Source organism: Malus sylvestris, chromosome 2 (genome assembly GCF_916048215.2).
Source record: "Malus sylvestris chromosome 2, drMalSylv7.2, whole genome shotgun sequence".
Taxonomy (NCBI): domain Eukaryota; kingdom Viridiplantae; phylum Streptophyta; class Magnoliopsida; order Rosales; family Rosaceae; genus Malus; species Malus sylvestris.
Window position 1 is genome coordinate 15,459,656 of NC_062261.1, and position 20,870 is coordinate 15,480,525.

General features: G+C 36.0%; 2 protein-coding genes and 1 long non-coding RNA gene across 5 annotated transcripts; 1 reads left to right on the forward strand and 2 right to left on the reverse strand.

Annotated features, from left to right (window-relative positions):
- Positions 1–545: 545 nt before the first annotated feature.
- On the forward strand, positions 546–4,115 carry LOC126611918 (BTB/POZ domain-containing protein SR1IP1-like). The gene is made up of 5 exons (XM_050280233.1): positions 546–1,320; positions 1,569–1,638; positions 1,817–2,434; positions 2,513–3,049; positions 3,378–4,115. Exons 1-5 carry the CDS (start codon positions 1,211–1,213, stop codon positions 3,918–3,920), a joined length of 1,878 nt encoding a protein of 625 aa, XP_050136190.1. The 5' UTR covers positions 546–1,210; the 3' UTR covers positions 3,921–4,115.
- Positions 4,116–5,838: 1,723 nt separating this feature from the next.
- LOC126583937 (uncharacterized) lies at positions 5,839–8,317 on the reverse strand. Its single transcript, XM_050248487.1, has 3 exons — positions 8,009–8,317; positions 7,104–7,245; positions 5,839–6,884 (listed from the first exon to the last, which is right to left on the reverse strand). The coding sequence occupies exons 2-3, from the start codon at positions 7,182–7,184 to the stop codon at positions 6,264–6,266; spliced, it is 702 nt and encodes a 233-aa protein (XP_050104444.1). The 5' UTR covers positions 7,185–7,245; positions 8,009–8,317; the 3' UTR covers positions 5,839–6,263.
- Positions 8,318–13,871: 5,554 nt separating this feature from the next.
- Positions 13,872–16,845, reverse strand: LOC126584795 (uncharacterized). Of its 3 annotated transcripts, none has more exons than XR_007610123.1 (3): positions 16,467–16,829; positions 14,597–15,020; positions 13,872–14,404 (listed from the first exon to the last, which is right to left on the reverse strand). It is a non-coding gene; the product is annotated as an uncharacterized LOC126584795 (long non-coding RNA). The 3 variants fall into 3 exon arrangements; XR_007610115.1 differs by having other exon boundaries at positions 13,872–14,319; positions 16,467–16,744; XR_007610117.1 differs by having other exon boundaries at positions 13,872–15,020; positions 16,467–16,845.
- Positions 16,846–20,870: the final 4,025 nt, after the last annotated feature.

The window sequence follows — 20,870 nt, forward strand, 5'->3', positions numbered from 1 at the left end:
AGAAAAGAACGAAAATGGAAAAAAAAAAAGATTTTAGTTGTGACCTATGCGTGCGGTCATATAGGAAAATCATTGTAGCACTGAAATACAGTCACGCGGTATAACTAATTTATTGTTACATGAGATAGATGGAAGACAAGTTTATGTTTTAGATGTATAGTACTAAATATCAATCCACTTGTTATAACATGACCCATAGGTTATACCACGTAAAATCTTCAGATAAACTTGTCATATAGGAAAATTGTTGTAATATTGAAACGTAATCATGTGATATAACTAATTTACACATCATATGAGATAGGTGAACGACGAGCTTATCCTTTAGAGTATGTTAATTATCAATTCACCCGATATAGCATGACTAAGTTGATTATACCATGTAAAGCCTCCAAATAACCATTAATAATTAGTCTTCTATTTTTATCTAGTTTAGAGGTGGCAATCTAGGTCTTATCAAGAAAAAGCCCCAACAAAAGCCAATATATATGTTAGGCAAGTAACCCTGCTGATTCATCCAGTGATATGAAAGGCATGTTACCATTGGCCTCGTGAATTTTGAAGAAGAAATAAAGCATAGAAAAAGAAAGGGTTTAGGAAGATGAGGCACCTTTTTTGTGGATGGGAATGTTTCTCTTCCCACGTCCCACGTTGATTTTCATACCGTTGGCTGCCACTAAAAACATGCAAAAGCCATCTCATCCTCTCGACCCAACTTCCCCATGCCCATACACCACACACACCATAACCCCTACATCTTTTTCTTTTTCTTTTACCCATCTTCCTCCCAATAATATCACAAATGCCACTCGTTCAGTTCCCTCCTCCTACCCCTTGACTTGTATTCACTCTCTAGTTTCTCTCCCCAAAGAAGAAGGCATTTTGGGTAATTCATTAAGTCTGATGATTACTTGTGAAGGTTGAAGCTGGATAATGCAGGTTTATTATTAGTGCTTCAATATTTTCTGTTCTTATTATTGCAGAATGATTGTTTCACTTCTTTATATATTCAAGGAAGTTTGAATGATAAAGGTCAAAACGAAACAAAAACGTACTGAAAACAGCGTACGTAGGGTTTTTGCTTCACTACAGTAAAATTGCAGCAGCTCAATCCTTCTCTCTCCTCTCTCTCTCTCTCTGTGCTATTATTTGATGTACTATATGATGGAGATGGAGAACTGAACATGATAAACATTCAACTGTTACTTCCATGGCGGATATCGAACTTGGCGAGGAGAGTACTGCACCCACTACCACAGCCAACATGTCCTTTAAGAAGAAGGAGCTTCTTTCTTCTGCCTTGAAGAGAACTAGTGAATGGTTTGCTTCTATCTTTTCCTTTCTCTCTTTAATTGGTTCTGTGTGTTTTTTCTTTATTCCTGTTTTTGATACAAGTGATGTTTGGGGAGAGGTATTCAAAAACAGGTGCAGATATAAACGCTCTCTGCTCATGAAATATTTCTCTCTCTCTCTCTCTCTCTCTCTCTCTCTCTCTCTCTTCTAGTTCCAATGATTTTTCTCCTATAATATAGGGATAAAGACTAATGAACGTATCTTGAAACTTGCAGGATTTTTTCGCAGGAGATTCCGAGCGATATTAGTATTAATGTTGGAGGGGTTTCCTTCTCATTGCACAAGGTAACTTGTAGTGTTGATTCATGTATCAAATTATGTGACCAGTAGCACTAAGAACAATTATTTGGTACAAATTAAATTTTTGTCACTAATTTTTGTTGTTTTAATGTATGGATGAATTAAACAAACATGGAAAGGCTTAAAAATTATTTAATTTTAACATGACCTACCAAAATTGCAGTTCCCTTTGATTTCGAAGTGTGGACACATAAGGAAACTGATATCAGAATCGAGTGATGCTGCTGATCTATCTGTCATTGAACTATCTGATGTTCCGGGCGGATCAGAAGCATTTGAGCTTGCAGCAAAATTCTGCTATGGAATAAATTTCGAGATAAGCACAGAGAACATCGCAATGCTCCGATGTGTGGCAGAGTATCTTCTGATGACTGAGGACTACGGGGTTGGAAACCTTGTGGGAAGAGCTGATGCATACTTAAATGAAGTGGCATTGAAGAGCCTAGCAGGTGCAGTTACTGTTTTGCACATGTCAGAAAGTTTCCTCCCAATGGCGGAGAAGGTAAAATTAGTGAACCGCTGCATAGATGCAATTGCTTTTATAGCCTGCAAAGAGAGCCAGTTCAGTGTGTCCAGTAGGGCTGATGGCGGCAATGAGGGTGCAGTTTCTTCAGCTGTGTATCATCCAAAGCCTGTTGTGGATTGGTGGGCTGAAGACTTAATTGTTCTTAGAATCGATATGTTCCAACGTGTTATGATTGCAATGATGGCAAGAGGGTTTAAGCAATATGCTCTCGGACCAGTACTCATGCTCTATGCGCAGAAATCGCTAAGAGGTTTGGTGAGATCTTACTCCACAATGTCATAATTTTCAGTTTAGTAGCTCATGTCTTGATATATAAATCCTCTTTTGGCATAGGAAATATTTGGAAAGGGGAGGAAGAAAATCGAGCCGCGACAAGAGCACGAGAAGAGGGTTGTCTTAGAAACAATTGTGAGTCTTCTGCCAAGGGAGAAAAATGCAATGTCGGTTAGCTTTCTTTCCATGCTTCTTCGTGCTGCGAAAACCCTGGAGACAACAGTTGCTTGCCAGCTAGATTTGGAGAAGAGAATGGGGTTTCAATTGGCACAGGCTGTTTTAGATGATCTCTTGATTCCATCATATTCCTATACCGGGGACACATTGCTTGATGTCGACACTGTGCAAAGGATCGTGACGAATTACCTTGAATATGAAATGCAGGGGAGCCGTTTGGGACATAATGCAGAGGATGATTTTGGTTCTCCTCCGACTGACATGGAACGTGTCGGAAAGCTAATGGAGAACTACCTGGCTGAAATAGCCACTGACCGTAACGTATCCGTCTCAAAGTTCATTGGCATTGCTGAACTAATTCCAGAACAATCAAGGGAAACAGAAGATGGCATGTATAGAGCAATAGATATCTACCTAAAGGTGCACATCTTTCTTAACATCGAATGCTACATGTATTTACAAAGGTTATTTAGGCTTTTTATGTAGGGTAGTGAGTTTCGCACTCCCCTTTTCTCCGCCTGAACTCCTTCCTTTTTTCTAGCCTTGGATTGTATAAATCAAGGGAGAATCGAGGAACAGAAACAAGGGGAGGACTGCAAAATGAGAATTCAGAGTGTGAAAATAACTACCCTTCCGTTTTAATAGAGATGAAATTGCCATGGGATCAAAACATCTCTCAGCTGGATTCAAATGGCATTTTCTGATACAAATTTTTACGTTAATTCACCTATCTTGTAACATTTCACAGGCTCATCCTGCTCTGAGTGATATGGAGAGAAAGAAAGTGTGCAGTATGATGGACTGCCAGAAACTTTCGCGCGAGGCCTGCGCTCACGCTGCGCAGAATGACCGGCTTCCTGTTCAAACTGTTGTACAAGTGCTATACTATGAGCAGCAGCGTCTTCGAGACGTCATGAATGGCAATTCCATTGGTGCTGAATCCTCTGTTCTTCCATCCAAAGGGAGCTTATACTCCACTGATATCCACCCAGTTCCTGATGAGCTCACCATCTTGCGCAGACAAAACGAGGAGCTGAAAATGGAATTGGTGAAGATGAAAATGAAACTGAAAGAACTCGAAACGTCTACTACGAGAACAGCAATGATCAGTCCAATGGGAAACACTCCAACATCTGCTGACAAACCTCCGCTGCCTCGAAAATCATTCATAAACTCAGTATCGAAAAAACTTGGGAAGCTTTCTCCCTTTGTGCGTGCAGATGGAGTGACACCTACCGGTGCCAAAGGCCGAACAAAACCTGCCAAAGATCGGCGGCATTCAATTTCCTGAAGCTTCAGTGTGTAACTGAGCTCTATGCTGCTTTATGAGAAGTCTAAATTCAATTGCCTTTGTTTGCTTTGTTTAGGCTTGGGATAATTTGTAACTTGAATTTCTAATTTGTTCCATCTTTGTTGTGCTTTGTGTGATGTCATTGTAAATAACATTGCCACTTCGCTTTGAATAAGATTACACGATTTAATGGCATTGAGTATAAAAGAGTGGAGAGGCTGAGTATAATCTTTTTCAGTTGAAGTTTGTTTATAGCAAAAACTGAGCCACAGTAATGGGCTTGGTGTTGCAGTCTTGAAAATGTGTGTATGTATGATCGTTTGTGGTAAAATTTGATTGCTATATCCATGTAATCTCCAACTAGTTTAGTGCATCTGGTCATCAAGAAGAAATTAAAGAAAGAAACAGAAAAGGCGCACTCTTATTACATGTTTACCTATTTGGAATCAATATTAAACGGCAATGGTCCGTTGGCACGCTCATTTTGAGCTTGCATTCCGTATTACTAAATAGGGCGCGTACTATGCATAGATTATGAACATGAGTTTAAACTAGTTTTACTGTAGAAGAACATGGTATTTGCTTACATCCACCCCACTAGTTTGTCGGAAAATAATTTCACACATCATTTTTCTTCTTCCGCTCAATTCTTCTTTGATTTGTACAATCTAAATGTCAGAAATCAACAAAGTGTGTAAAAGAAGAAAAAGAGTGAGAATCAATTCCCTTGTTTATAAGTCAATTATGAATAAGTAAACACACCACAAATCTTAACCTCCAACTAGTATAGTCCACAGGCATCCTTCTGTTTCAATCCAAACAGTTGCTTTTGTTTGTAGCTAGGACCCCGTCCTGAAACCAAAATAGACCTACTGTACCAGACCATTACTGCGTTTGTGGGGTCTGTGCTCAAATGATTAAACCCTTTGTGAAAAAGTTAAAGAGTAGCTAGACGGACACTCTGGCAGTGCAGCATGTTGATCATGTCGGGGGCAAAATTATCATGCAACCCTGAAGAGATGCTTTCTATTATATGTGATGACTTCATAAAAAGGACTCATGACCTTAACCAAACCCTAAAGTACTGACATTATCATTTACTTTGAATCTTTGTGAATTGAAGGCCTTAATTAATCTTTGATGAACGGAGGTGGGAGGAATCGGACTTGCGAATGAATGAATCGTTGAGAATTTACACGTTCTTTTTTTTTTTTTTTTGGTAAACGTGTAGATGACTTTATTTGCAGATAATTTGATGCAAACAAGGTTTTTTTCTTCTTTGCAGAACATATCATTTAGTGATCAGAACAAGTAATTCAAAATTTGAAACCCCTGATGAAATAGAACTCGGAGAAGTCAGACTTTATCACCACCTCAGTAGCATATAACTTTAGATTCCTCAGTTTTCCACTTTCTCTCACAATTGTAACCATTATTTTTACAAATTATGAGAAGGTGCAATACAACCGTCCAGATGATAAGTCACCACGAGAAGAAGAAAGAAATCTACATTTGGTCTCTTCTTATTCTAATCATGGATAATAACTTATGCTTAAGGAAATCCTCCTTAAGAATCCTTTCGTTACTTCTTATGTGTTAATAAACGTAGAAATAATCATTAGTTGGAATAATTCCAAATACTTATTTCAGGTAAGTAAACGTGTCATTATCCCCTTTCGACAATGTTGCTAGAAAACATTTGAGCTTGCGTGTAGACTGTGGAGGATAAGGTTTGACAAGACTATCTCCTTTTGTCAGGTAACTATAAGATAAGATAAACTTTCTTTTGTCAACAGCGCAGGTGCTTGAATTGAACACACAGCATCTTAAGATGAAAAAAGATTCCCCTTTTGTCAAGTTGTCCATGAACCCTGATGGAGTGTTGTGCTGATTGTGTTCGAGAGCCAACCAAGATATATAGTCTCAATAGCATCATTCATCCAATACATATTTGTCACGTATTTAAAAAATACACTCAAACAATCCTCTTGTCACCAGTGACAAGGTGACAAGATAATATCTCTGCTGATCAAAGTGAGTAGAGCATAATCTTGAGTGTGGTGTAATTACGAGTACATCACTTTTCTTTATCTCTCTCGTAACGCCTAGTTACACGGTAAAACCTATCCGTGGCTACTCATCTCCATTTCATCATATTCATTACATTTCTTTATAAAACTGAAAATGGAAATAAAGCAATGGAGACAAATGATGATCTTTATACAAAACTCCACCCATCACAATAGAAAATTAACCAACTAATTAGAAGCTCACCCAAACATCATCAATCACATATTAGTCAAGAAGTAAGAAGAAGAGGTCCAAAAATCATATCAGATCATCTCAAGTCATGTTCAAGCTTAAAACTTGGAAGTGCCAATGAGGCAGTTTTAGCCCCTCATCCTGTCTTAACTGTTCTTCGCCACCATTAACATTGCTGCCGCTGATTTTACTACCTCCACCTCTTCTGTACCCTCCTGATGCCATGTCAGCAGGCAGCAGCTGCCCATGTGTACTACTCTGATTGGTCCTCCTGGAGAAACTACTTTGCCTGTTTATTGCATGGCTTGATCCAGTAGAACAAGAAGATGAGAAGCTACTTGGACCTGCTGAATCTGATAACGTTAGGGCTGCTGCCTCTCCTCCTCTCTTCCTTCCGTTGCTGCTGCTGCTTCTGTTGCTGTTGTTGTTGTATCTGGTGGGGCCCAGAGTCAACTCAATCTCACTCTCATCTATGATCTCGAGCACCCCATCATCTCCATCTGTGTCTGCAATGAACTCTTCTGCTCCTGCTGCTGCAGGCTGTTCTAAATCTAGTTTCCTTTGTGGGTTAAATTGTGCCTCTTGGTTCTGATGATAATTTAAATTCCAACTCTCTTGTTTCTGTCCATTGGGCCTGCCTTTCCCGATGGAGCTTTTCATCAATATGTTCTGCATATGATACAGCCTATGAAGTTCATATACCTGCAGCACTAACTCAAGTTTAGACACAAGCTAAAAACAGAAAGGAGTGAACAGATTAGAATAGAATTACAGAAGTGATTTCCGCACTCCCCAGGTTTCTTTTCCTGGCCTTCAGACTGAATAAATCAAGGGAGAAAGAATAGACGGAAATAAGGGGAGGAGTGCGGAAGGAGAAAACGGGACTGTAAAAATCACTACCCTGAAATTATTATTTATTACCTGCTCCTTGAAAGTTTCTTCATGCTTTAGGATGGCCATCCTCATATACTCCTTATCATATGGCTTCAGAAGCTTCTCCATACTTAGAAGTTTAATTTGGCAACCTTTGCAAGAATATATCCCGACTTGTGAAAGTCTGACACTGTTGTGCTCAAATGAAGAAAAAAAAGGCAGAAAATGTATTTAGATAGGAAGGAATGACTAATGTGCTAGAAACATGATTGTTTATATTCTGCATAGAAACAAAGAGAGCACTTGCTATGATGAGTTGCAAACACCAATACAAATGGATTATATCAGCAAACTGCTTTTAGTATAATTTGTCTGCTTCTTTTTCCACTTCTTGCTTCAGCCAATTTTGGACCACAACAAAAATATCTTCCAGCTTCACAGGGCCTCACTTATATCAGCAGCACAGTACTAAATCATCTGTAAATTATTTTATGCTTTTACCGATTTTTCTCAGCTACCTACTGTTGAATTTTGTTTTGTTTTTTACCCTTTTCATTTAAGTGGTAATTAAACATCCTTTTTCTGTTCAAGTTGCCTACCTCCCAAAATCCCAGATGATGACATCACAGCGATATACAGTTGCAAATAGTAACTGCTGGGAATTAATTTAGATTCCTTTCCATATAAAAATCAGCCTCCAAAATCAAACTTGTTTGCATTCCAAACAATTTTTTGTTTGATTCGAGCGATAGTATCTAAACTATGAGAGAGATGGCTCAAACGTGTGTGCATAGGAGGAGCATACGGTTGTAACGGTTCTAACCAACTTAGATGAGTTGAGCAGTCCAAACAATATCAAAACCCCAATTACATGCTTTTGCAATAACAGTAAAACATAAAGACACAGAACAAATCTATATGACTGAAAGAATGATCAAGTTTGAATCTCTGACCTGCACGTTTCAGAAAGAGGTACTCAAGAGCTGAGGAGATTAACTACAGCTTGTGTTCTTTTGAAGAATAAGCAAAAGGCAACAGAAATAAAAGCACTGTTTGGAAAAAGCACTGTTTCAAAGAAAGGCAAAAAGCTCTTCAAACATGCAAATATATACAGCAGCAAGGCTTAGCTTCTGTTTTGTAGAATATGAACTTGCCTTCACATTCCCTATCAGGATATACTACAGCTTCAAGTACATTTAGAAAAATTAAAAAATAATTAATTGAAGAATTTAAGAATCTCTCTTTCACACACAGAAACCAAAGTGCTGCTGTTGCAGTTAGGTTTTGAGGCATGCCCAACAAATCCCAGTGCTCTTAGCCAATGTGATTCAAGGTTTGTGAAAGAGATGCCTCCCCAGACAAGTCCAGCAACGCAAATATTATTTAATTGAAATATATAATATAGAGATATTGATCAGTTTGTATTTTATCTAATCTCTTTGTGATTAATTATTTTTATAATTGTTAAGGATCATAAACTAGGTACATTGCTCAACTCAAAGACAATCAGTAGAATAACAGCTTAAACTTACAACACAGTGATTCACATGCACCCGAGAATAATATATCCAAATCTACAGTTGTCTCGATTATGTGTTCTAATTGTATAATTTGTACAACAGTACAAGGCATGTTAATATGAAAATGAGAAGAATATCGTGGCATGGCCTGGCCTGCCGACAATTAGATCACGACCGTACAATAAGCATGTATCTTATGAATAGTATAGCAAAGAAGTTTGTATACGGTTGAATGGTATTGATATTCATCTTTATTTGTAAGTGAGAAACCTTAATTAAAATATCGTAAATAACAAATTCGATATCAACTTATTCATCTACTTCTTGATGTTAATATATCGATGTATAAAAAATTAAAAATATTAAAAATAAAAAAAAACTTGTATACAGAAATTCCTATTTAAGAATTTCTCCTAAATTAAAGAATGAACATGAGATATCGATCAAATCCAGCACACTCCCACAGAAGCTTTAGATCATTGTGATTCTACTTTCTATTATAATTTAGCCTTGTCGTTTTCCATTTTAATTTAATTAAGGGTAAAGTTTAAGAAACCATGCATATCTTTTCTATGTAAGCGTACATTGTAAATCATCAAATGTATGATGGGTGGGGTTGAGTTATTAGATTCTTCGAAAATTCTTTTTCGTTCATAGCATAATTTCTGATCTTACACATAATTTCGTATGTTATTATGTAATAAGCTAGACTGTGAAGATGTAGTGATCATCTATTGTACGAGAACATAACAAGCCACATCATTCATCGTTATGTACACACACAAGTATGGGTAGATGCTCAATAACTTGTTAATGAAATAAGATTATTATTATAATAAATCATTTCTAAATGACAACTAAATTCAATGATGGCTTCCATAATTAGTAATTAATTATGCATGATCGCAAATATAAAACGCTCAACAAATTTCTCAAAATTAATTTCTCGTAAATCCTAAGCTCGGCGTCAACAGCCAAGAAAATAATTATAAAAGTTGTTTTAATTGTTGTATAAATTGAGACAATAAGTGTGATTTTCAATTGCATACACGTCTTATATTGATTTTGACCATTTATATTTATAAGGTGTCTCACAAATAATAGCAAAAATTAGCCCACACACGACCAATTTTATCATTCACATCTCACAAATAATAATCAGAATCAGCTCATACACGACTCATTCTAACATTCGCATGAGTTGATGCTGACTTTCCACCTAATAAGAATAAGCAAAGACCAAGACCTAGTAGAATGATTAATATAGCCGTTGGTTGGACATGTGAGTGGGGGTGTTACCAAAATCAAACCGTCCAGAGAAGTGGACCCAAATAGTGAATATATGCAATGGCTGCAAATCACACGAAAATTTGATGGCAAAAAAAGATGGATAATTCATAAACAAAATATGTTTCTGGTTTCTAATTGGTGGAGTGGGTTTTGTCATTTGCTCAATGATATTATTTTGTTAATGTTAATTTGTCGAGTGACAGATTGGAAAGGAGGATCGAATCCAATTATCCATGGCCATGAAAATTATGCAAGATAAGGGGATCATCATGCATGTTACGCAAGATCACTATAATATTAATTTTTTATATCAATTGTAAAAAAAAAATAATAAAATAAAAAGAGGAGTGCGATCAAATCGATCGTCTGTGACGGTCTCTGAAGTCGTGGTTATCAATAAGATGTGGTGTTGAGTTTCGTGATCTCCAGGTATTTTATACTTTTTCTTTTTTCGTATGATCTCGTGATGTATTATTTATTTATTTACTTATTTATTTTATGTAAAGATGAGAGAAAGAGAGGTGGGAGGGAGAGAGACGGGGGGACGGAGTGAGGGAGGTTTGGTGGGTGGACACGGAAGCACGCGTTGCCGGTGCTTGGAGGTGCAGTTGTATGGGGCCGTGGGTCCATCGGGGTTGCTGAAAAAGCATGAGCCACGCCCTTGTACTGTTCTCTGGTCCCACGTACCCACGCCCACTTTATTCACGTACAAATCAGAACAACTCAAACAACACACTAGCTCAATCCAAGGGATCGTATATTATCTCACAGTTAAGAGCAAGTCCATCCCTAAGAATTTTATGTCAGCATTCAGCGCATTTATCCAGTCAAGTGAATAGTAATAGATCTCAGTGAACAGTAATAGACCAAAGCATTTTCATCCCTAACAAAAAATAATCTACTCCATTTTATTAAAATATCATTATTTTTTATTATAAAATAATTATTTTATTTTTAATTTCTGAATTTATAAAAAATAAAATAATAATAATAATAATAATAATAATATCTAAATTTATTAAAAAATTTATGTATTTTTTTAAAAGTGAAATTCTTAATTTTTTGGAGGAAAAAACGTGGACCGTTGATCTGTGATCGGACGGTCCATTTTAAAAGTCAATTTTAATTTTTTTTACTGTTGGAAATCCAATGGTTTACAAAAACTAGCCGTTGGAAATCCAACAGCTATGAGCATGCCACGTTGCTGATGGGCTCCGGAGCACAAGTGGGTTGACAGCCCTCTGCAGCCTTGTCGGCTACTCGCGCCCACGAGCGATTGTCTTGCAAGCGCCAGCCAAATAGGCTGGCTCTTAGGTCTGTCAAAATTGGACTGGTCTGTTGCCTGGCATGGGCTGGGTGCCAGGCAACTTTGTGGGCTGGAGCAAATTGACTGAGGGCCAGTTTGTTTTTTGGACTGAGGGCTGGGACATTTTGTTCCCGGTGGACTTGCTCTAAATAATAAATGAACAAATTATAATTTTCATTTAAATTTTAAAATTTTGTCAAATTTAATCGAATAGTTAAATAATTATTAAATTTTAAGAACCTTTTATAGAATTACATTTGTGTTTATGATAGCCATATAGGGCGTGTTTGTTTGCACTCACTAGGCCTCACTAGACTGGACTAGCTTAGCTAAGAATATTAAGCCATGTTTGGTGCAAGCCAAGACTAAGTTTAATGGGACAAGCTCGGACTCATTCTGACTAAACTCTTTGCTAGCTGAGCTTAGCGAGGCCAGGCAAAAAGGATGGGGGATTGCTAAGACCATCGCTTCGCTTCATCACCGTGCTGATGCTTTGACTTCCTCAGTCATCTTCCTTAGTCGTCTTCCTCTTCGTCTTCCACAGATCCCTAACCACCGCAATTAAGCTTTTCTTCTTTCTCGGGCTGCAATCAACCGATTCAGTAGCTCCAGCTCTCGCACAGGCCTTACCCGCAGGCTACAGCTCCAGATCTCGTGCCACTAACCTTTGCATCCTCCTCGAGGCTGCCAAGCGCTCTGCCAGGAGGATGCGTCTGCAAGTTTGTCGTCGACATATCCGACGATCCGAGCCTTTGCAAATTGAAAAAAAAAAAGGGATTTTTCTGGGTTTGATATGAAGAGAAAGTAAATTAAAATAAGAGAAATATGAGTTTTAATTGAAGAGAAAGCAAATGAAAAGAAGAGGAAGTTTCTGGGTTTGATTATTAGTGGAAGCAAATCTAGGCTTGTGAAGAAGAAAATGCAAACCAGAGAAGAAAAGTAGAGGGATGGGGAGAGAGAATCAAATAAAAAAAAGTGTGTAAATATTAATAAAATGAATAAGAAAATGACAAAAAGGTATTTTAGCTATAAAATAATTTAATCCGTGATTTAGTCCTACACTACATCAAACGCTTCATTATTCTTATACTACTTAGTCCATGCCAAGCCAATCCAGCTTAGTCCCTAAAGTTAGTCCAGTTTGAGATAGTTCGGTGTAACAAACGCCCCCATAAAGTTTTACATACTTTGTTTGACTATACAAATTCATTCCACATTTCATTAAGCAATGTTTAATGACTCCTATGTATTGTTAGTGGGGATCTACAAGAAACCAATCTATGGTTTCTTGTCGACAAAAAAAAGTGTGGAAAAAATATGCAAGGACAACTACAAAATAAAAAATTAATAGTAATAACCAAAAATAAAAAATATGACCCAACTCCGATTATCCATATGCTACCCAACACCTTGAAGGGTATGGCCCATGACTTTCCATGACTATGTGTATCAATTTATTTTTTTAGATAAAGAAAATGCGAATAGAAATGGATAAAACTTGTATTCCTTAATAGAGCATGTACATATTTCACTCTTCTGAATAATGTATCTTCATCGGATAAGTTCTATGTTTAGAACATTTTAGCTTTTTTAATATTTATTTGAATATTATCTTTATAAAAGAATCATTTGAATTGTACATTGTTTAATCATTTAAATGTATTAAATAGATGAGCAGTATTCATGTTGAATATCAGGATCGTCTCTGAGATTTTTGGGGTCCTGTGCGAAATTTATAAAAAAAACCCTTTTTAAGATATATTTTTTTTAAAGTATGACAATATATTGGTACTAAAAAATAATAACTTAAATCAAAATAACATTTAGGACTCACTGATTATAAGTTTACAAGTGTCATTAAATAAGTAAAAAGAGTTACAAACATAACCTTCACTAAATAATAAAAAACAGTTCAATCTTAAGCAATCAAATAAAGGGAAAAAAAACCTTCAAAAACTCTAACTTTAGAGTTTCACTTGAATATATAGCATTATTATATAATTAATAAAATTGAAAAGAAAATCGTTTTTAAGGTGTTGTTATTAGGACTCATAATATCTCATTGTGCACTCCAAATTTTTATATTTAGAAAGAAAAAAAAAATTGTACTTATAAAAGTGCACTATAAGATTTTAAAGTGCTAATAAAAGTATTTTTTATAATATATAACATTATTACATATAAATATAAGATACCAACAAATATTGGGGCCCTTCAAATTTAAGAGCCCTGTGCAATTGCACATTTCGCTTCCCCTCAGCGTCGCCTCTGTTGAATATATTACTTGGTACTCATACTGTCGACTTGTTTCATATAGATGGATGCAATACCTTATTTGTAAGCAGTATAATATGTGCATTTTCTTTGACAAACGTTATTTATAAGTGGTGTTATATGTGCATTTTGTTTTGATAAACGATAACATTAGTGAGTTAAATTGTTAGTCGTTGGAAGGGAGGAGAATTGGTGGTAATCAAACCCGCATCAAGATGTATAGACATAATTATTTTACGCCACCGCGATAAAGCACTATTTGCGTGTGATATGTGCATTCCTCCAAATATTATCCTATAGAAATTAGCTTCATTAAATGTGATTTATATAGCCACTTAGACCTCATTTGCCAACTCGGACTGTATTAACTATTTCAATTGGATAAGATAAATAATTATCGAATAGTACTGACTAATTAATCAGAAGTTTAGTGCAATATTGGACCAAGACCGTATTATTTATACCGTGTTCGGTATACAACATTTCTTGAATACAGTTTCAGCAATATACATATGAATTTAAGCAGGATTCCAAAAAATTACAAAAATTTATGGAAAAATCCAACTTTTAGAATCCTTGTAAAATCCACACACAGATCAACCAAAAACAAAAATCCCAAAAATAAATATTTTTAATGGTTGAAGCCTAGATTGTCTTCCTCATCTTCGTCCTTCTTGTTGAAGCCCAGAAATCAACCATAATCAGAGAAAGTCAAGCTCCCTTTCTTGGCTTCGTCCTTCTTGGTAGAGCCCAGATGCAAATTGATATCCCTCTCCTCATCGGAGCCCAGATCGGAAGAATTTGAATAATTTCTTCCTCCTTCAACCCATGGAAAGTTTGATTAAAATTGTTCTTGTTAGAGATCGAAGGCGAACTAACTCGGACAATTGTCAAACAATTGAGCAGGAGCACACCCACAACCAGAACAGAAAACCCACCAAATCAATACAACAAATACCCTACTTCCAAAATTTCATGTATTAATTTAAAGGACAGATGAACATTTAAAAAGGGTTCCTACTACTACAACTACTATTATGACTGTAACGGGGAGAGAGAGAGAGAGGGAGAGACGGAGGAGGTGGGAGATGTGTGTGTAAAAGAGAAGGAAGGAACAAAGAGAGAAAAAAAAGAAGACGATGGAGACTGACCTGCAGCTATCCAGACGAGGGAGCGAGCAGGAAATGCGAGAGTGGAAGGAGAGTGCTGCTGCATGAGGGATTGAGTGAGTGAGAGGATCCACCGGACTAACAATACATAGGTTTTAGACGGGATAAATAACCGGGTGTGAGGAGTATAAAATAAGTGGGTTCGGATTAAGTAGTCCGGTGCTTATTTCAAACGAAGCTCACCGATAAGGGTGGGCGCGATGTGGTTCGGTGCGATTTTGAAGCCAAAAGCGAAATGAAACCAAACTATTTAGTTCGGTGCGGTGCGGTTTCAAACGGTTTCGGTTTGATTTTTGAGAAAAAAATGTACAATTTAAAATATACACCTATTTAAGCATAAAACGATCTTATTTTTCTCATATATTAATCCATGAACATGCAGCAAAAACAGCAACAACAGTGCAGACTGCAAAAAAAAAAAAAAAAAACTGCATCAAAACTGCACCGAAACTGCATCAAAACTGCACCGAAACTGTAGAAATAACTTAGCACCATTACGAGGTAAACCATACAACACATTTATCAATTATAATGGTAGTAAGGATTGAAACTTTTCAATGAAATGCTTTGTCAAATTGTCAAGAGCCTGAATGTCAACTAGATGTTCTCACTTTTAACATACTTTTCGATGTTATCTGCAAGCAGAGTAATATCTGTTAGGAAAATATTAGGATTTTAGTTTATTTGAATGTTTGGTTTTTTGAGCTTAGCTCATTAGAATTAGGGTTTCGATTTCTTACCTTTTAGGGTTAGGGTTAGTTTATTATAAATAGCATGCTTGTTATTCAGTATATAAAAAGTTAGTCACAATGTAGCTTCTTAGGATTGTGTAGCCGTTTCGGCATTCTTATTTGTTTAATAATATTCTTATTATTTTTGTTAGTCTTGTTTGTTGCGCATTCTGATATTCAACTATATCTCCCTTGCCATTGGCATATATTTTAGTTTCTGTCCATTGTTTTGGAGAAGAAAACCATCTATTGGAAATAATGAGGCTAACTTTTGGTTAAAGTATTAATGATATATCTGATCCAGCCTTTCATAGGTACTTAAAATTACTACCATTGGCATTATCAATTATACCACACACGTAGCCGGTTTCTGATAGCGCAATGTATACCACACACATAGTAGCACAAACGATTGAAAGAATGATAGTAAGGATCCACATTGAAAATGCCGAATACTAGCAAGGATACATGCATACAAACCCACGCAACATAACATCACAACTAGTAGGATATATGGCGCGGTTTTTCGGTTTCGGTTCGGTGCGGTTTTGAAAACCCAAAACCGAAACCAAACCGTTTTCTTTGCCGCGGTTCGGTTTCGAAACCGCAACTGTTTTAAAACCGCAAAACCAAATTGTTCGGTGCAGTCTGATTCGATTCATGTTTAGGTTTCGGTTTTCGATTCCAAGTGCCCACCCCTACTCACCAAACACCCGCTTCGTATTATTAATACTATCAGGTGTGCCAAATGAGACCTTAGTACTACGGTCTAGTGGTATCCTCTTCACTTATAAGTGAGAGGTCTTAGGTTAGATTATCGCTAACAACAAATTTGAACTACATTATTGCTACTTATTGTGAAGTTAAGCCTACACTCTCTTCGTTAGTGTAAATAATATCGTAAGTTAAATAAAATGATTTATATAATTTCTTTTGGTCAAAAGAACTTTTAAAAAAGCCCAAAGGCAGCCAAATGACAAACAAAATCTACAGAGCAAAACCAGGCAGCAAGGCCAAAAGTAAGGAATAGCATGCTATACGGATGTTCTTCGTGAGAATCCTAAGGATTAATTCATTCTATTCGTTCATCAATCATGTAAAAACACACTAGAAATACTTACCCAACACGGGATAGTCGCCAGCCAAGCTAACAACATAAAAACTATTTGAAAACATCATGCATCACTTTCCACGGGAATGGGCGTGGAAGAGGAAGGCCATCTCGTGAGAGGAAATACGCAAGAGAAGTTGGAGGTCTATCGACCCAATTGTTGGTGCATAACTTCTTACTGGCAAGCTTAGCCAGGCAATCAGCCGACGGTTTGCTTCACGGCGATTCCAAAGACCATTTGATGGAAGATTTCCTTCTGTTTATTAGCATCATTGGCATTTTTTTTCCTTCTGTTTGTTAAGGGCATTATATATTGGATCATTGTAATTAGGGCAAGGAAGGGTCCCGGCTGTTTAGAGTGTGTCTCAAGAATTGAGGACTTGACTCAACGGAGGAATCTAATGGCTGCCATGTCGGTGTCCATTGGACCCTTAACCAGCATCACCACAATAATATATGCAGCCATCACCTCCACTTTAAGTAATTCGTACGAACATAATAGCTTTTAAAAAGAGGAATATTAAGTTGTAATCAGGAATAGGCTAAACAAAAGATTGCGATCTGCAGGTTCATAATTCAGTGGTGATTCTGGCTAGCTATATAAATATATACGCACCATCGTGCATGTACAGTAGTATTATTGATGGTTTTACAGCTGGATAATGCTACGAAGATAAAATGTTTAAACCAAATTTTATAAATCATAATTTGGTTATTAATGATTGGATTATTACTTAAGTATTGATTAACGTGCTTATTTTCTATTAGTGACAAATAATTTGGTTTACTTAAAAAAGAAAACTGATTCTTAAATAAGTGTTGATTAATATTTATGTTCTAACCCGAGACATAAAAAAGACAAATATAATATTTCTAAAACAAAAAGACTCTTGAAATCATACACAAACAAAAAGACTCTTGATTAATATTTATGTTCTAACCCAAGACATAAAAAAAGATAGATAATATTTCTAAAACAAAAAGACTCTTGAAATAATACACGAACGCATACTTTACAAGCAATACATTTACCAAGCTCAAAATGGTGCTTCTTTGCTCATCTGCTAACATCTATACTTTTTCTCCGACAAAATGGCACATTTTGAAGGTAGTGATCCAAATGGTACATTTCGTCTGCGGATGTGCGCAATTTTGGTTCCAACACATATGATCAAAAAGCATCTTCCAAGCAGAAATTAGCAATGAATAAAGTCTTAAAGTTTGTGATCAGCCATGAAAAATTACGTGGTCCAAACTAATCCCATGTGGCATGGAATAGCCCACAAAATTTGAAATTATGCTTGTAATAGCAAGCGAATAATATAAACACTATCTATAACAGATATATCTAAGTCATTGGTCAAACAATCCACAATTATATATTGATTAAGCTCACAAATACACTTTTAAATTCTCGAGAAGAAAATTGGTATCCAAGGTCAATTTTGACTTAGATGGTCTAAGGACCAATTTTCCTTATGAGTTGCAAGGACGCATGCACTTTGTTGAGGCCTCAAATATGTCCATACGAATTTGTAATAATTTGACACCTCATTGTGGATCATGAATGACTAAAATAATCATGTCATCACTTAGTCAATTAACTTCTGGTTCATGATAGTATAAGTTGCACTACTTCTATGAGTGTGTGATACAACTCGCACGAAAAAATAGGAGCTTCTTTATAAAAATGAATTCAACGAGATGAAAATACAATTCGATAATAGAAATTAGACTAGTGAATTTATAATAACATAAAAAAATTGACATAAACAAAAATAAAATCAATATAATATAAATGCTAAAATATAAATCAAATAAAATAAAGTGTCAAGCTATTGGGAGATAACTAGACCGTTTATTGCTTGTAAGTTGAAGGTGGGAGATAAAAGCCAACCACTAAGAATGAAACAAAATGGTTTTCCGTTTGTATCAGAGAACAAATGTGAAATCTTAAGGTGGGTGTTATCCACCGAATTCAAACTCAAAGGAGAACTGTCAATTAAAATCGAGGAACTTCAGGGACTCAATTATTTAAAATCAAATAACTCCAAGTCCAATCGATCAACAATTATGGACTCCTATTGGTTCTACTTCGCTGCTTTTTTATGGTTTCGCAAACATTGTTGAACAGTAGTTGGTTCTTTGTCAGTTCCTTTTCGGAGTTGACTCTGCTCATTGTCAAAGAGTGTATGTTCATTATATTGCAGTTTTTGTACACAAAATTTCTTGAGTGCCCAATCGCGAAGTGTTTGACTATTTCAGTTGGAATGGAATTCCTTTGACTTTGGAGTGTCATCTCAATCTTCTAAGATTGGGTTTGGAGGAATTTAAGAGTTGGATACTTTTACTTGCTTATTCTCGGGCATGTCTCGCTCTCAAATTAATCCACCACCATACTAATTTGGCCAATTAAGTTGTCGTTTTATGTTTTTTTGAACTCTCTTTGGATTGAAGACCTCTTGGATTTTATCCAGAATGTTCTCGTTAATGTTTGTATTAGCTTTTAATATTATAATAAAACCGCTATCCTTTCGTCTAAAAAAATTGTACCTACTATGTCTTAATCACACGAGAATGTGAAAGGTTAATTGAATCTAGAAGAAACTGCTAATCTTTCTTTGGCATATTACGCATCGTCTTTTTGAACCAAATAAGACGATTTATAGAGATTTGAAGGTACAGGTGGACGTCATGTAAATTTAAACGGTGGATTAAGACACAGTATGTAAAATGCATGCGTGTTGACTTAATAAGATGCCAAAGAAACACATAAAAAGTATTTAGATGCGAGAAAGGTAATAGAGTAAAGCTACACGATCATCATATTTCCTCCTTTCACGACTTCTTTTTCCTCAATTTCTCTCGATCAAACTTTTTCCACAAAGTTGTTTTATACGAGAAAGTACCACATAGTGGTCATGAATGTTTGAGGTTCCGCTATAATGATACATACTATTTAGTGATTCGAATTTTATAGAAGATCTAATCATTGCAAATATTACTAGATCATTTTTTGAAAGATTTAACTATTAATTAATTTTTTAGACCAGTTAGTGTATGTACCATGAAAAAATTAATTAAGATTCCCCTTGAGACGTTGGCACGTCATGGTTTTCATTTTTATTATTTTTGTACTGAGTAGGAGATTAATAAGTGTCATAACTCTCTGTCAATGCAAATTATTAATTCTGTTCATTATCACAGGCTAAATTAATTATAAAATCAGAACTGCCAACAATAAACTATGGTGTAATAATTTTTCCTTTCCATTTTCCACGGAACCAAACAGAAACAATAATCTTATAAATCGGTAATGCTAATGATGATCTATGGTGGAATCTTCGACCTAAGTAATGTTAAATTCGTGGGAGAAAGATTCTTTCCCCTCTTTTTTTTCTTTTTCTTTCATTCATTCCTATTTAAACGGTCACAGTTAAGTCACGTCAACATCTTATACTAATTTTTTATAGTAAGAGAAAGACAAAATAAGAGAATATGAGAGGAGATGATGGAAGGAGATGAAAAGAGAAGGGAAGAAAATCCTAGTTCAAATTAATGGGGTTTTTCTCTCAGTCACTATCAAAAGCTATTCGTGTATTGGAGTTAGTGGCTGCACACATGCTGTTTTCTCTCCCACGGCTGATATCATGAGGAAAGGAATCCTCTCTTGATCATTTCCACCAAATCCACCAATTCGGACTTTTAAAATTTGATCCAATGGTTAAAGTTATTATAAATTTTAAAGTAGGTTCCTATTTTTAACTGTTGGATCAAATTTCAAGGATCCGGATTGATAGATTTGGTGGAAGGGATCCTGAGAAAATCCCATTCCATATCGTGACAGCAAACCATCCACTTCAGGTGATTTTTGGAGTGCTAGCTTATATGCAGTTCATGTTATCACTCGATTGCGAAAAGAGAATGTTGATGTTCACTATAGGCCTGGCAATTCTTTACACGATTCAATAACCCGACATGACATAACATGAAATTAATAGGTGTTCGAGTCGACACGATAATGGATCGGATCGTTATCAGGTAACCCGATAAGCACCTGTTAAGATAACGGGTTGGTTCGGGTATATACGTAGGTAACACGATACACGATAAGCAAAATATTAATTTTATAATTTTATAACCCTAAAAAATTACTATAATAATTATATATATTAATTTAACAATTTATACCCCTAAAAACTATAATTATATATATATATATATATATATATATTAAATTAAATATTAAAAATTGGTGACCATTGGATTGGCAAATATACATACCATTCAGTTTCTTAAGGCCTCATTTGGCAGCTCGGACTGTACTGACTATTTCTGTCGGATAGGATAAATAGTCACCGGATAGTACTGACTAAATTAGTTGGGCGTTTGGTACAGTATCAGACTAATGACC